The 15,876-nt window shown below is 44.8% G+C and overlaps 2 protein-coding genes across 3 annotated transcripts in view; one reads left to right on the top strand and one right to left on the bottom strand.

Annotated features, from left to right (window-relative positions):
- LOC138498467 (zinc finger protein 420-like) overlaps nt 1-15,876 on the top strand; it is a 378,622-nt gene that overhangs the window by 141,536 nt on the left and 221,210 nt on the right. The gene's annotated exons all lie outside the window — the stretch shown is intronic.
- Nucleotides 6,998-15,876, bottom strand: part of LOC138498464 (zinc finger protein 271-like) — a 70,458-nt gene continuing 61,579 nt past the window's right edge. For both annotated transcript variants that reach the window (XM_069622215.1, XM_069622214.1), the window contains one exon: nt 6,998-14,463. In XM_069622215.1, coding sequence (XP_069478316.1) covers nt 13,013-14,053 — 1,041 coding nt within the window. In that variant the 5' untranslated portion in view covers nt 14,054-14,463 and the 3' untranslated portion in view covers nt 6,998-13,012. The remainder of the gene's footprint in view (nt 14,464-15,876) is intronic.

The raw sequence follows: 15,876 nt of genomic DNA, 5'->3' as shown, positions 1-15,876 counted from the left end.
ACCGGCACTGGAAGCGCCGGGCTCATAATATATATGAAGATACTTGGGTGGACTTACCTGCAGCAGACCATGCTGCTTACTTACCAGCTGCACTCCCTGGATACAACACTGGAACTCTTCTGGAACAGGAACTCTTTTCTTACCTAGGCGGGGCCGTGGAGGAAGACGCCTCATCACTCCAAGGCTATTTGAACCACACCTGATTGATGAAACGTGCTTCGCGTTATTCTGCATCTGCAGCAGAACGCTCACCGAGTCTGTTCCAGCTTCTCTTCCTCCGATCCTGAACCTGCAAGAACAATACTTACCACTCCTGTATCCAGTCTTCAGCAGAACCTGCAAGAACAATACTTACCATTCCTGAATCCAGTCTTCAGCAGCACCTGTAAAGACAAGAAACAACAGGTTAGCACGGCAACCTTCACATGCAGCGCATTCCTCACCTGATTCATCGGCAGCGACCATTTCTTCATGCTGCACCTCCGCCTGTGAAAACAAAAGCATAGTTATTACTTACCGGCACTCCGTGCATTCCGGATGTTTTCAACGCTGCGACCCAGCATCTGAAATACAAAAGAAAGACATTAGACAGGTATTTACTTACGCCCATCGCGCTCGCCACAAAAGAACGCCTGCAAATACTCCGGCGTTTTCCAGCAACTCTTCAGCACGAACTCACAGCTGCAAGAGAAAAGAGACAGTTAGAGCGCTTGCAATTACTTACGCATTTTCAAGCGCTTCATTCCAAGGCTCTGGCTCCAGCTTTGGCTCTCTTCACACCATCTTCCATTCCAAGAGCCCTGCAAAACAAATAGGAGAAAGCATCATATTAAGCCCTGTTCTATATTACGTGCCCACGCACCTAAAGACTATAAGGACTAAAAAGGTGTCCAGAAACTCACCGCTCGTGCAGTTAACGGCGGTAGCGATCCTCTGATGTCAAGAGGCCTACGTTTCACCCAGTGAAGGAACTGGCAACGGCACCCTGCACCAGACGCAGATGGAGAGTCCAGCATTCACCTATCTAAGGTGAGCACGTTGACCTGGGGGCTCTACGGAGAAGCTAGGAAGAGAGAGGGAGAGAGGGACACTCAACAGCCCAGATCATTAACCCCCATATTCTTTCACCTGCAGAAATCTCACCCTTCGAGTTCGACACACAGTGCGAAGAGGCTCAGCCCCAGAAGCCAATCGAGTCCTGCACATCACTTTTCGAGTCACAGACACCTTCCTGCCTAGACCAGCGCCTCCGTGGGAATCAGGTGAGCGTTACAGCTGCCTACTGGGAAGGCGGGTATGTAGAACCTGATAAAATGAGGAGCCTGGATTTGTTATCATTAGAGAATCATTACTCTTTGCTACAGAACCATTACCCAATCATTACTCTTTGCTATGGAATCATTCCATTATTGCATCCTGTTTAAGCTATCCATTGTACATTACTGAAGTAGACACTATCCACATTATTAGACTGCCACTTTGTATGCATTTGCAATTTGCATTTAAAATGACACACTGTCATATTTGAAATACTTTGTAGAGCCATTTAGAATGAGACATTGTTATATTTGTAGTTACACATGTAGAGACTGACATGTACACATGTATGCATGTAGAGTGTGCACTTAGAATATGTTTGCATTTTGTAGCTAGCGCTTGGATTTGCGAATGAAAAGCGTAAACGCTAGAAAGCATTTAGATGGCATTATAAAGCCATTCCATTTCTGGAAGGAGACACAGAAGCGCAGCGGCACTGCGAAATATTATGGTACACTGTGAGGAGGAATTTGTAAACAGTTTGGTTGATAAGAGGTCACCTTTGTCTGAGTAGAGAGGGCCTGGTTTATCAGCTTGAGCTCTGTGCTTCGCAGAGAGAGGAAAGGGGGGCAGCGCCATGGGCTTTGCAGGGAGATGGTTTTGCTCTCTGAGAGAGAGAGGGATAGTGAATGACAATGAATGGAGGAATAAATGGAAGATGGTGTTTTGCAGACACGGCACACAGAAGGCCATGGCAGAGATTATGATGTCCAATGTCACACTGACAGAACACGACTAGAACACAGAGTGATTGCAAGTGAAAGTACATTGCAAACACAGACTTTCAGGCACGTTCATATTTAGAATTTGCTGACAGAGAATGAGACATTCTTAGTAGAGAATGAAAGTAACCATGGGGAATGAGTGTGTCATGGAATAATATAACCAGAGGTGAAGAGAGAAGGGAGTTTTTAGTTGCTGTTGGAGATGGTGCTAGATGCGATGAGGGAGAGGTGTCTTGGTGCAGCAGAATCTGATGAGGCCTTGATGAGATCGATCTGGCAGAGAGAGAGCGAGGCCTGGCTCTGACTGACTGACTGACTGATTGCAGAGTAGCGGGAGAAGAGAGACCTGGCCCTGGCAAACAGAGCTGGAGACCAAGGGAAGCAAATGGGAAGTATGGTTTATGGCCTAAACTGATTGATTAGAACAGACACTCACACAAAGAGCTTTGGATTTGGGAAAGGGGAAATCAGACAGGGATTGTCTTAGATAGAGAGTGTGAAGCATGGTGTGGATTGGAGAGGAATGCTGACGCTTGCATTAGACTGCATTAGAATCACAGGCTTGCATTAGAAGTCTGAAAGGCATATAGTTATCCACTGCATGGTAGATTTGCACCAGGAGCATAAAAGGTGCAAATTCGAGATTCACATAGTTTGATGGAATGCTTGCATCATGCCTTGTTATGCATAAATAAATGTATTTTATTGTTATAATTGAATCGATTCTTGTGTTTTCTTTGTGTCTTGTGTCCATAGGAGTAAGATAGGTGTATGTTGTTAGGCGTAAGATAGGAATAACACAGTGCACATAGGCCCTGAGATACAAAAGCAGGGGGTTATTGTGATCCACACCGCCCTAGGAGATTGTCTAAGATTGTCTAAAACCGGTGTATGGTTGCCCAGGTGGGCAAGACCGTGTTAGGATTTGTTTTGTTTTCTCACAGGTAAAGACTTCCAGGTCCTAACCAAGGTTATGAGCAACACAAGAAAAAAGATGGCATCTCCGACATGGCAGCCAATCTATCGGTGGTGCAAGAAGTCCTGAATTCTCCGCTTTCCTCATCTCTGGCAGGAGATTTCTGGAATAAACCTCCTCCACTTGAATTCTACAGGCCTAGAGAAGAGTCTACTTGCGGGAAATGTTCCACAAATAAAGAGTTAACGGCACTTTATGACCAACAAGAACTGGTTTCCAGTGTGGTAAGGTCCAACATTGAAACCTTGGACCTTTAAAATGAAAGATGATCTTTTGTGGAGGGGTACCTGAGGAGGTTCTCTTGTAGAGATATTGGTGACCTTGATTTGCATCCTTTAGCCCATAAATCAGGGGGTCAGGAGGGTGGGAGGGTTGACCTAACTAGGCCAAATTCACCAGCCCCAAGGTTCACCATACCAGTGACAGACTGTGTGGGTACATCAGGGTCTGGATATCACTGAGTTACCAAATTCGCCTACCCCCCCCTGGTGGAGTGTATCAGAGGCCCAGTACAGCCTGTGGCCTTACCCTTGGAGACCATAACATTGGGGAGGGTAGCTCTGTTGCAGGAGGTTCTTTTCAAGCCCCTGCGGAGAACTATTCCTCTCTTCCCTGTCCGAAGCACTTGACTAAGAAAAAAAAAGGAAGAAAGCTAATAAAGGGAGAAAACCTAAAAAAAACAACCCCCATTAAAATCCAGACCCGCAAATGTCTCCAAAAAACATAAGCCAGTTGTCAGCTATTGATACCATCATCGACCTAAACGTCCAAGGCAATGATCACCTGGCCCCCATAGTGGGGACAGATTCTATAACAACTAATGGGTCGGGGGAGATCACTGAAGCAAAACAAACTGACCAAGAATACTAAGCTCATAATCGTGCCAATAATGGTTGATGGGCCAACTAGCCCGATGGTGCAGCTTAAAGGGACAGGTACTGATGCCATCAGTCCGGATCTTACTGTGGATAATCCACAGTCAATGATCAATCAACAGCATACAAAGGGTCAAACAGATCTATTGGCTTCAAACTTGACCGAGGCACTGGGAAGAGCTCATCAGTCCAAAATTACTTTTGGACACCCCATATTTCAAGTTCTGAAGCCAATAACCCAAATACGACAACTCTGCCACACGGGGTACAACCTTCCGTTGTTTACGTTGACCCGATTTAGACAAGACCAAGCGATCCCACTGGTAATTGTATGAATGGTGATCCTCCGCAATTCCAGTCTACACTAGGGAGAGGTACAGGCACAGACTGTTTTGGGATAGGCCCCACGAACACAAATCCGATGGTTCCCTTAAGGGTTCAGTCACCTCTTATGAATTTTAATGTAGTGTGGTCTTTTAAGATCATGGCTGGGAGGTTAATAAACAGAGACATGGCCTCACTAGGCTAAATAGGACAAGGGTACTGGACTTATCTACTCATATCCCCCCATTGTGGTCTCTACATACTGGGGAAATTGAATTTATTTCTCAGTCTGTGGACTCTAATAACCGTATGCTTCATACTTTTTCTCTGAGGTTGTATCTAATTTGGCTTGAATGACATGGCCTCACGTGTACTAGCTACCATACAAGCAGAGCTACCATCTATCACCAGGGCCAAAGATACACAGGACTGGTACTGGATTGAGTCGGCCATCAAAACCTGTTACGCTCACCTGCACCCCACAGGGGTGTCGATCGGACCCGGACAGCTGCGGTCTCCTTCAACGTGATGCGTAGTGCAGAGATGACTGTCTGGAATGGCCCGCCTAATCTTGTCTGCTGGACCCGAAGAAGTATTTTCCTGCAAGTGGAGACAGGGATTAACCACCTGTGGGTTTTAGTGATGGCCTCCCAACTGTTCTCGCTCTCCCCCACTAATCACCTCCAATATCCCCTTAGCAACCTCACCTTATGTTTGTAAAAGATGAGCTCTCCATCCTGCGTGTCTTGCAGGGGCGCGTAGATACCAGTTACTTCACTGGTTTGAAGGCGTTGGGAGAGTTCCGGTAAGTATTGACTCTGAAGTCCCTGGCAGGATTGGTAAGTATCAAGTTCAAAGAGTTCAATGTGCCCGATGTTCACTCTTGTCCCCTTCCTTCCTTAAGTTGCAACTGAGTTTGTGAGAAGAAGGTCTCGTAGCTGCTTCTGGCGTTCAGGTAAGAGTCTGTGTTACCCAACGCTGTCCGGTAACTATTGCATGCGTTATCGTGTTGTTTTTCTCCCTCTTTACAGATGCGGCATATGAAAATGTGGAGAGTTATGGAATAATACCGCCAGTGGTAAATCAGGTAAGTCTATGGTGGTAAGAGGTTGTATTTGTTGATACCCTTGGCTCACCTTGTTTTTTCTTGTGTCCCCTAGGTGCCGGATTATGGCGAAGAAATGATGGAGACAGTGCCGGAATCGAAAGATGCTGTGGGAACTGGTGAGTATGGCGCCGTGCTGGAGCTGGCAAAGCGACGCATGCAGGACTGTTGTACTTTCCAGGTCCGGAGATGAAATGGTTCCGGAATTAGGTGAGGAATTTGAAATAAGTTTGTTTTCTAACCTTGTTCTTTTCTTCTTCTTTATTCTAGGAGCTCCGGATTCAAGGCGGGCGTGGCAGAAGACTGGATGCTGGCTGCAGGCACGCGGGCGTGGCAGAAGACTGGATGCTGGCTGCAGGCACGGTGAGTGTCACGCTGCTGAATGCAGAATAACGCGAAGCATGTGCTGCTGTTCGGGTGTGGTTTAAATAGTCTCCAAAGTAGTTCCAGGTAAGAAGTTCCCTAGAGCCACGCCCGAGTAAAAAATAGTCCCTGTAAGACAATAGTCCCATCCAGGCCTCATGTAGGCTTGGACTCTTTTGCAGCATGGTCTGCATCAGGTAAGTAAAGTCTATGAGCCTGGCGCCTATGGCACCAGGACTGAACCCAAACAGCCCCTAGCCGGGGCTGCTGAGGTTTAAACAAATGTCTGGATGCCTGCTCCCGGAGCTGAAGGCCTTGGTCCTGATGCCCAGGGGTAGGCATCATGACAAAACCTTTGTGTCCCTTACGGATGGAATTAATCAACCCTAGCAATGGGGAAATTAAAATTCTGTCTTGGAATGTCTGTGGGATGAAAATGTTTTGGTACAAGTGGCAGGGCTCCCCGGATATATTAAACTTTAATATCTTGTTTATACAAGAAACTATGTGCATGGGATCATTTGTTTTGGAGGGGTATTCCACTTTCACGTGTCCAGTTATGTATGCAGAGAAGGGTAGACCTAGTGGGAGTATGGCCATCGCCTTAGACATCAAGCTGCTAATGACATCCTCTTTTTGGTTTGCTGGCGAGGTTATCCTGGCGGTGCACTCCTGCTTTCCGAAGCGAGTCAGAGATGTTCTGTTAGTCAACATCAATTGGAACCCAGCTAAATATTAGATTTACGCTTTTCTTTCCACTTTATCTCAGTCATTTGAATCTTGGCTGATGGCAGGATATCAGCATGCCATGATTGTGGGAGGAGATTTTAATGCCTATTGGGTTGAAGGTCAGTTATCTGAATTCTCTCTCTTGTATTCTGCATATGTCCACTAAAAACCTTACGAGGGGCCTGGCGAGGGGCCAATTAGAGGTTTGCCAGACCGAGGATGTACTTCCTTTTTACTTGGCATAGGGGCATGCAAACCTCATGGATTGACTATTTATTTGTCTCCACCACTCTCAAAGCTAGGTGTTCTAATCTGTTTTATGATCCTGGCGTTAGTGATCATGTGATGATAAACTGCTCAATGAATGAATGAATGAATGTATGGTTAGACATGAAGTGTGTCCCATGTTAGTACGTGTAAGAGCCGACAAGAATGGGTTAACCTGTCGTTGGGATGGAAAAATGTATAGTAAACTTACAAAATATCTTTTCCAGGGTGCCAATGAGTGGGGAGACGAGAACTTTGGATCAGGTGGGTCCTGTAAGGAAGGCATGGCATCAACAGTAAGACAGACACAAGTGACCACAGTTCAAGGGTGTTTATTGAACTTTAACAAGGGTGTTATGAACGCCTATCTAAACCTAAATCTACAGATGGGAGCAAGCTACGACCATTAAATAATAATAATGCAGTCCTAGTGGAGTATCGCCTGCACTAAAAAAAAAAAACAATTGCCAATCCTTACCGCTAAACATACATAGTGAGGGGTAGTGGTCATGAAAAAAGAGAGAAGTGTTCACAAAACTGTTATGTCAGGATATTTAGGCCGTTGACCTCACTTCCCCACGTTTTCAGCACGGGACAAGGCAGTACACTCGAGCAAAGCACACACTCTGGCTTCTTCGGCACGTTGACACAGTTCCATTACCAGCATCAGGGCCTTCTGTGATGCAAGTCTCTTTGCTTTACCAAACGTCTCTTCACTTAGAGGGCCTGATGTATAAGATGTATAACACTCTTTTTCGAGTGTTTGATTCAGGTCTCTCACCCTGGACCCCCTCTTCTGGGCTCAGTTCCCACTTTTACAATGTTCGGAGAATACTCTTTCTCAGGTGACTCACGGTTCACGCCGGATCCCCCTCAGGCAGGCTCAGATCTTTTCTCTGTCACAATTAGTCTCCCTCAGCCGGGCTCGGAGCAATTGTAGCACAGATTCAACTATCGAGAACTTTCGAATGTGCACAGGATTTAGGTTGACCCGTTGCAGGACCACTTTGATCTTAAAATTCCCCTTTTCAATTAGTTGCCAATTAGTTGGATACCAGACAGATACCTTTGAATGAGCACCCACGTGGTGCCGGACCACTTTGTCTATGGTATCTTTTCTTGGCCTCCCAAAGTGCAATTATAAAGTTCAACTACTCCTTTGGTTTCCAATTATATTTGCGTCGCTCGTCACAAACGCCTCACACTGTTCTCGTTATAAAATATTGCCACTTCTAACGCTGGTTCAAAACAAAAGCTGGTTTGGTATCAGTCTCTCTTAGTCACCAGCTGTACTGTCTTTTCTGACGCTGATATTTTTTGTAGCACCCAAGGACGGTACCACGGCGGCAATCGCTCCTCCCCGCCTTAGTTATCCACGCAAGAGTGCCCCGGGTACCTCCGACACAGTGCACAGGTTCGATCAGCCTTAGTTCCTGGTCTTCGGTTTCTTACTTTCCAAACCTCATGAAAGCAACAGTCTTTAAAGGTCAAGGGTACTTCCCACCTTGCAACCCTCACTGGTCTCGCCGTCTTTCTCCTTGTATTAAACTGCCATCTTGGAACTGCTGTTTCCTCGTGTGCTTTGCCTCGGTCAGAGTGTGCTTTCATGCTCTGCCTTTTATCCATGTAGGGAAGTGTGATGGAAGTCAGGTGTGTTTAATAATCCATAATTGCTTGACCATTGTGTTTGGACGTGAGGTATACGGATTTGGTGTTAGTCAGTTGTCGCTCACGGTGGGCTGTCCGTGAGAAAGTGTTTGTGTCGGGAAAAGGGGGGGCATTGAGTTCCTAGGTATCCTACCTGATAGGATGGGGAAAAGGTGTCACAGGGAAGAGGATACCACATCTCTCCCTCCAGTGTCCCACTTCTACTCCCCGAAGACCCCTCATCCTGGTGATCCTCCCGCACTGGTCCAGCCCTAGGAACTGGATCCAAAAGCGTGGCCGTGTCCTGGCCACCTGGATGACAGATCCCTGTGGACTCACCTTCAGGTTTCTCACAGAGGGTAGTGTTTGAAACTGAAGCACAAGCTAGAAGACCTCACATCCACTCATTAGATCACAAAATTAAAGTTTTTAAAAGGGAAAAAAGGTTTGCCATTAAATCGCTAAGGGGAGGACCTCATTGAGGGTGGCCTTTGTCAAACTTAAAAAGCGTGGATGCCAACGTCTCAGAAATGTTGGGAAAGCTTTGAGGTTTGATCTTTTTTTAAAGGATAATTAGCACATGTTGAGGACTCTTGAATGCTGACACTAGACAATTCTGGACTTGCATTAATATGAAATCAGATGCAATCTCCAGATCTCAAGGTGATGTAATTCAAGATCTGGGGATCTTTATTTTTGGAAATATTTAGCATCCCCACTAGATTGAACTTTCATTCAGATCTGTTGGATATTCCTGTCTACGAGAGCCCCTGTCTCTGGACAATTGAGGATATAGTCTGAGCAATAAATAAATTGAAACCTTCCAGGGCACCTAGATCTGACAGACTCCTGTCGTTCTTGTTGAAAAAGGATCTGATTGCCTGGGCCTATTTCCTCAAGCCATTTTTGATGCTGCATATGCCACACATACAGTGCCGGCCTCGTGGGCACAGTCCATTATTGTCCCCATTTACAAGAAGCGTGACCCCAACGATCCGGCCATCTATAGGCCAATTGCCCCGATTGACTCATTTACTAAGGTTTTATTTCTATTTTGCTGCTTAGAGATCTCAACACCTTTTTAAGTAAGGCTAATATCCTATCGCGATTTCAGGTGTGGTTTCGCCAACAGATGGGCACGCCTCTTAATGCAACTTTAGTAAAACATCTACTGCTTAGTGTCAAGGCCTCACAGAGGCGAAACATTTATATGGCCTCTCTGGATCGGTGATCAGCATTTGACTGTGTTGTGTGACAGCGGCTATGGTACAAACCTCTAAGGCTTGTGGTACCTCGCAAGCTTGTTCAGCTAATTATTTGCATTTGCATTTATTTGCATATAATTGCTGTGTTGCATCACAAATCTTCATTGAGAATTTGTTTAAATAAGCCCTCTTTTTGGGGCTTAGACAGGGTTGTACTCTTGCACCAATGCTTTTCAATATGTATCTCAGCGACACCGAGGACCTGTGGGACAACCACGAATTTGATACCTTTTAAGTTGGGTCATTTAAGAATACATTGGTTGGCCTTTATTATTTTTGTCAAAACTCTGCACTCTTCTACCCAACTGAATAATTTGGTGGCAAATGGGATCAAATGGAAGAAGGTCATTCTTTGCTAATATAATAGACATGTGGAGAGTAACACTAAAAGTTAAGATATCTCCCTTGTTAGCTCATATGAAGCAATTCTAGGAAAATTGTGCAGATTGCCCATTCTTCCTGCCTTTGAAATACTTGAGAAAGATTGAGCCAGTGTGACTGTATGGGTTCGACATGGCCTCTGTAAATCTGGGTCCTTGTCTGGACTCCATGCAGGGTTCACTCTGGAAAAAGGTGCTGAGGCTTTCAGTTCCGAATGTGATCATTCGAAATGAAATGAATTTGAATTCCCTACAAGCCCGGTTACAGTGGAGGCAGCCATCAACATATTTCAAGTTTCTTAATCCTCTGCCCAATTCTCTCTATACTGATTTCCATCAGATTATGGAAGATTGCTCTGTACAATCAGTCAACATGTACCGGGCAACTATGCTTAACCGATTGGAGCAAATTGACTCTACGGAATTGGAATTAATGGGTAATCCTGATGCAGTCAAATTTAAATTGTTTAGGTATGATTGGAGAATGACGCTGGAATCCCTGTCGAACTATTCATCATAACAGGAGTACGCCAGGATTCCTCGCAGAATGGGTCACTTGTCTGTGTATCGTAAGTGTTTTTCATGTACCAAGTCTCGTTATCTGTTCCTAAGATTTAAGCTGAACCAATTCCATACGAAGGAAAGAACTAAGAATTGGTCAATTGCATCCACAGAAAGGGCGTCCACTTTGGAATGCCGCTTCTGCAAGGGAACGACTACTATGGACATTTTGAGACATTGGATTTCAGATTGCCACACTTTGAGCTCGGTCAGAGCGATTTGTTTCCACAAGGAATTGGACAGTTTGTCTACGGATTATTCCAAGGAACTTTTCTGGGCACATCTCATGTGTGGTGAGAATATATAATTAATTATTGCACTGGTTCGTTTTTCTTATGTGTTAAACTGTGTATATGTATATGTAATGAATTCTATGTATTTCTCTTTTAACTTGTGTAAGGTTTTATGCAAACCAGATCACAATAAAAAAAAAATATAGATGTATATATTCACTGAGAAAAACGTTAGTTAAGGTGCAGTTAAGTTGTGCAGATTTAACGCAACAAAACCCTTGAAATTCAGTGGATGTGGGAAGTCAGGACCAGCTTAACTCAGTGCGTTCCTGTTGATGCCCCCCATAATGCCATTTTGTATGTCATTGTGAATCCCTTCTCTTATAACATGTGCTCATGGGCTTTGCAACGGGAACGCGCAGTTAAGCTGGTCATGACTGCCCACATTCGCTGAATTTCAAGGATTTCGTTGCGTTATTGCACTGTAACTAAGGTTTTCTTCAGTGATTTTCAATGGTTTTGTTATACCAACCTTTTCTTAAAGGCCACTGTACATGTTCCCCCGATATGTTTATTTTGTACCTATTAGGTGGCCACAGCCTTCACCTTCTGCCTTGGCCACTCTACATGTCTTTCGGGCCCACTAACCAGTGAGAATGTCCTTCGGCCTGGCCCACTGTATCTTTTAAAACATTACCTTTCTTTCCTGCTAACCTTCTTGCCTTCGCCCATGACCATTGCTTCACCCAAAAACATTGTCCCCGGCCTTCGGCCATGGCCCCATTACACGCCCCAATAGCTTTCTTCTAGTCCCACTGGCCCTTTGGCCATGCCTAGTGGCCACGGCTTTCCACCGAGGTCTCCTGACATGTTGCCCCAATCCTTTTCAAATCAAATTACCATTTGAGGGAGTAAAAAGGATTTAATGGCACCAGGCTAGAGGTGGGGAGGGGAAAGAGAACACCATGTGAAATTAGGCAGATTGGGAGGGGGGCGGGGGGAGAGACAAGGTCAGAGCCTGAATGTTTTTGCATAACCAGGGTTATTTTCGCTTAACCAGTGTTACAGTATAAACCTGGAACGGGAGTGAAAATATGTCACACGAATAACTGGGGTTATTTTACGGATAACCGCGGTTATTTGTAATACATTATGGTTATCGGGGCTATACTAACCACGGTTATGGGAAAACGTTCTAGTAAAAGAAAAGAACATTTAAAAATTAGATGTGGGCGAAGTCTATGGTTACTGGGTTACTTTAAGGAACTGAATGGTGCAATATAGAAAGTTGACAAGGCCAAATATATATCTATATGTATGAAATTAGAAAATAATTTGATAAAGGTTTCTTCTCCTGAATTTTGTATATTGTTTAAAACCTTGTAAATAAACAATATAATATAATTTTCATTTCTGTGCTAGAAGATAGTGTTACACACTTGACATTTCTCTGCATAATGGGCCTGGACTATCAGATCAGCTGTCATTCCAATTCAATGTAATGACACAAGAGAAGGTTTTGCATGACATGATGAAGCAATTGATGATGTATTAAGTGGAAACATAGTGACCGTGTATAATAAATATACTGCAGTACTCCAGATCTGTATCATGGGCTGGCCGTTCCTACAGTCCCAATGTCTTTTGTATTCTAATCTTTCAGGTTATCTGTATGTGTTCTCTGAAGGCTTTCCCCATTGAGCCACGTGGGAACGCTGTCTTTACTACTTCAGTATGTTTCTCCCCTGAATAGATCTGACGATTGCCCAAATCCGACCTCAGAGGCTTTACTAATGTTTATACAAGTCAAAGCTCAAAGTGAAACATTTCTTACATTCCATACGCTATTACAGTTTCTCAATTGACTGGATCCTCTGATGGCGGCACAAAGCAGACCTCTCAGCAAAGCTTTTCGTACACTGCGTACACTGGTAGCAGTTTCTTGCTAATGTAGTCACATGTATGTTTGTACAGATTCCACAGTGATGCTGTGCATGCATTTCGTACATTGTTACAGTTTATCCCCAGAATGCAGCATCCGATGCCTGGATAGAGGTGAACTAGAACAGAAGTTTTTCTCGCACTCCATATATAGGTGTGATTTTTTGCCAATGTAGATCTGTGATGTTTTTAACAGTCAGAGCTCTGAGCTAAGCTTTTGTTGCACTGTGTACATTAGCATGGTTTCTCCACCATCTGATGCTTAGACAAATAAGAGCTGAGTGAAGCTCATCTCACACTCTGTTCACTGGAATGTGTTCTCCTCAGTATGCAGCATCTGATGTCTGGACAGATGAGCGCTACGTCCAAAGCTTTTCTTGCACTCAGTGCAGTGGTATGGTTTCACCCCAGTATGGATCCTCTGATGTGATAACAGATTAGAGCTCCGAGTGAAGCTTTTCTCACACACTGTACAATGGTATGGTTTCTCCCCTGTATGGATCCTCTGGTGTGATAGCAGATCAGCGCTCCGAGTGAAGCTTTTCTCGCATTCCGTGCACTGGTATGGTTTCACCCCAGCATGGACCATGTGATGTATGTAGAGGTCTGAGCTCTGAGTGAAGTTTTTCTCACACGCCTTGCACTGAAATGGTTTCACCCCAGTATGAAACCTCTGATGTGATAACAGGTGAGATCTCTGTATGAAGCTTTTCTTGCACTGTGTGCACTTGTATGGTTTCTCCCCGGTATGGATCCTATGATGTGATATTAGATGAGACCTGTGAATGAAGCCTTTCTCACACACCATACACTGGTATGGTTTGTCCACCATATGCAGCATCCGATGGTTGAACAGAGAAGAGCTCCGAGTGAAGCTTTTCTCGCACTGCGTGCACTGGTATGGTTTCTCCCCAGTATGCAGCATCTGATGACTGGACAGAACGGAGCTATGACTGAAGCTTTCCTGGCACTCTGTACACTGGTACGGTTTCTCCCCAGTATGAATCCTCTGATGTGATAACAGATGAGACTTCTGAGTGAAGCTTTTCCCACACTCGGTGCACTGGAATGGTTTCTCCCCAGTATGCAGCATCTGATGTGATAACAGATGGGAGCTCCGTGTGAAGGTTTTCTCACACTCCGTGCACTGGTAGGGTTTCTCGCCGGTATGTAGCATCTGATGTGATAACAGATCAGAGCTCCGATTGAAGCTTTTCACACACTCCGTACACTGGTATGGTTTCTCCCCAGTATGGATCCTCTGATGTGCTAACAGATCAGAGCTTCGATTGAAGTTTTTCTTGCACTGTGCGCACTGGAATGGTTTCTCCCCAGTATGCAGCATCTTATGACTCTACAGAACGCAGCTATGACTGAAGCTTTCCTTGCATTCTGTGCACTGGTATGCTTTCCCCCTCAGTATGCAGCACCGGATGCCTAGACAGACGAGTGATGACTGTAGCTTTTATAATGCTCCGTACACTGCATGATTTTCCCAGCAGGATGTTGTAATATCTGTACAAGTGTGAGCTTTGTATGATGCCTTTTTTAACACAGCACACTTGTATTGGTTCAGTGTCTTCCCACTAAAGATCCTCCGATGCGAGCACAGATGCAAGCTCAGAGCAAAGTTGCTCTATAGAATGCTCCGATGCATAGAACATCAGAACAATGTTCCCTCGCCGTCCACTTATAGTGCTGTACGTCTGCTGCTCTGCAAGAGCTGTTGCATTTATCTCTACTGCACAACTGTTCCTGTAACGAGAAATAAACGCCAGTGAGTGCATGCACAAAGGAAAGGGGATTTCAGACTGTTGGGCAAATGTTGGAATAGCTGGAATATAATAAATACTATTACTAACACATTTTTATATAGAGCTTCACACTAGATTCTAAGTGCTGTAATAATGGATGGTATTACCCAATGTAATGGTACTCAATTGAATTGATCAACGCCAGGAAAGATGAAATGATGAGTCAGCACACGGTGGATTGGAACCTGGGTCATGCGAGGTTAACAGACACTTGGTGAGAGCACCAAACTCAATGAGTGGAAAGGTGAGGGCTACCACTAAAGAAGACAGAGATGTGGTGAAATACGCTAGAACACAGGTATATTATTTTTGGTTTAGGGCAAAATCTGTTTGAGGACTGAATACTCCATGTTGACAGCATTCAATTTCAGTCCTCCAATTTCTGCCAGGGGCTGTTTTAGAATTAACCAGTGTTGGGGTACTCCCTGTCGGTTGCTCAACTCCAGAGGAAGGAGGAAAGCGTGGAAGCCATCATTACAGAAATAGTTCTACTGCTTTTTCCGGTTCATTTGCGACTAATGCAGAGATGGCGAGTGCTAGGGTGTCGCTGCATCAGCCAAATCTGGGGTGGAAATGGTGTGGAGTTGGGCATCACAGGGCAGGTCACATTGCTTGCTCCAGTTCTTACTCAGAAGTACACCAGCAATGAGCTGGCCCCTTCATTAGCAGCCTCTGGGTATAGAGGCAGTGTTGACACCACCATGAAAAGCTAAAGTAGGCAGCTTTCCCAGCTCACCTGCGACTGGAGGTTCTATTGCAGAGTTCACCAGTTCTGCACAGGACATTCACACCAAGCACTTGAACCTCATATAAGGATACTGAAGAGCGGGCCCTCAACCTTACTTACAATGGTGGCGTTACCACAGGAAGAGACACCTCAGTGCATTTCAAGATCCACTCCAAAGATCCTTGATAAAACCCCCAGCTCTCTAGTCACGTCTAGAGAGCTGGGGGTTTTAAAAAAAAGAATCTGGAATGAATAAACCTGGCTACCTTTTTTCGGTGAGTAAACAGAGGCCTGCTAGACTGATTTTCTACACTCTGTCCTGGTGACAGATGTGAAGGATCCCAAACTACTTAGTGAACCACCGAAAACTCTGGGAGCTGTAGCCAAACCAATCAAGGTAGCATGGGGAGTGGTCAAGGCTAAGACTCATGGGGGTGGGGATCTGACTAGTAAAGGGCCCACAATGAGTCCACAAAGGCAAGTAATGAAGGATTACAATTAGATAAGCAGGTATAAAAATACTATATTTAATTTATGGCCAAGAACAAAATGACCACTACCATGTAATACTATCACAACACAAATGATAAAATACATATATACAACCACTATAGCCAGTGCAATAAA

The sequence above is a fragment of the Ambystoma mexicanum genome, chromosome 5q (genome assembly GCF_040938575.1).
Source record: "Ambystoma mexicanum isolate Mex_15411 chromosome 5q, UKY_AmexF1_1, whole genome shotgun sequence".
NCBI lineage: Eukaryota > Metazoa > Chordata > Amphibia > Caudata > Ambystomatidae > Ambystoma > Ambystoma mexicanum.
Note: the sequence above shows the minus strand (reverse complement) of the source record. Positions and strands in the feature narration are given on the sequence as shown.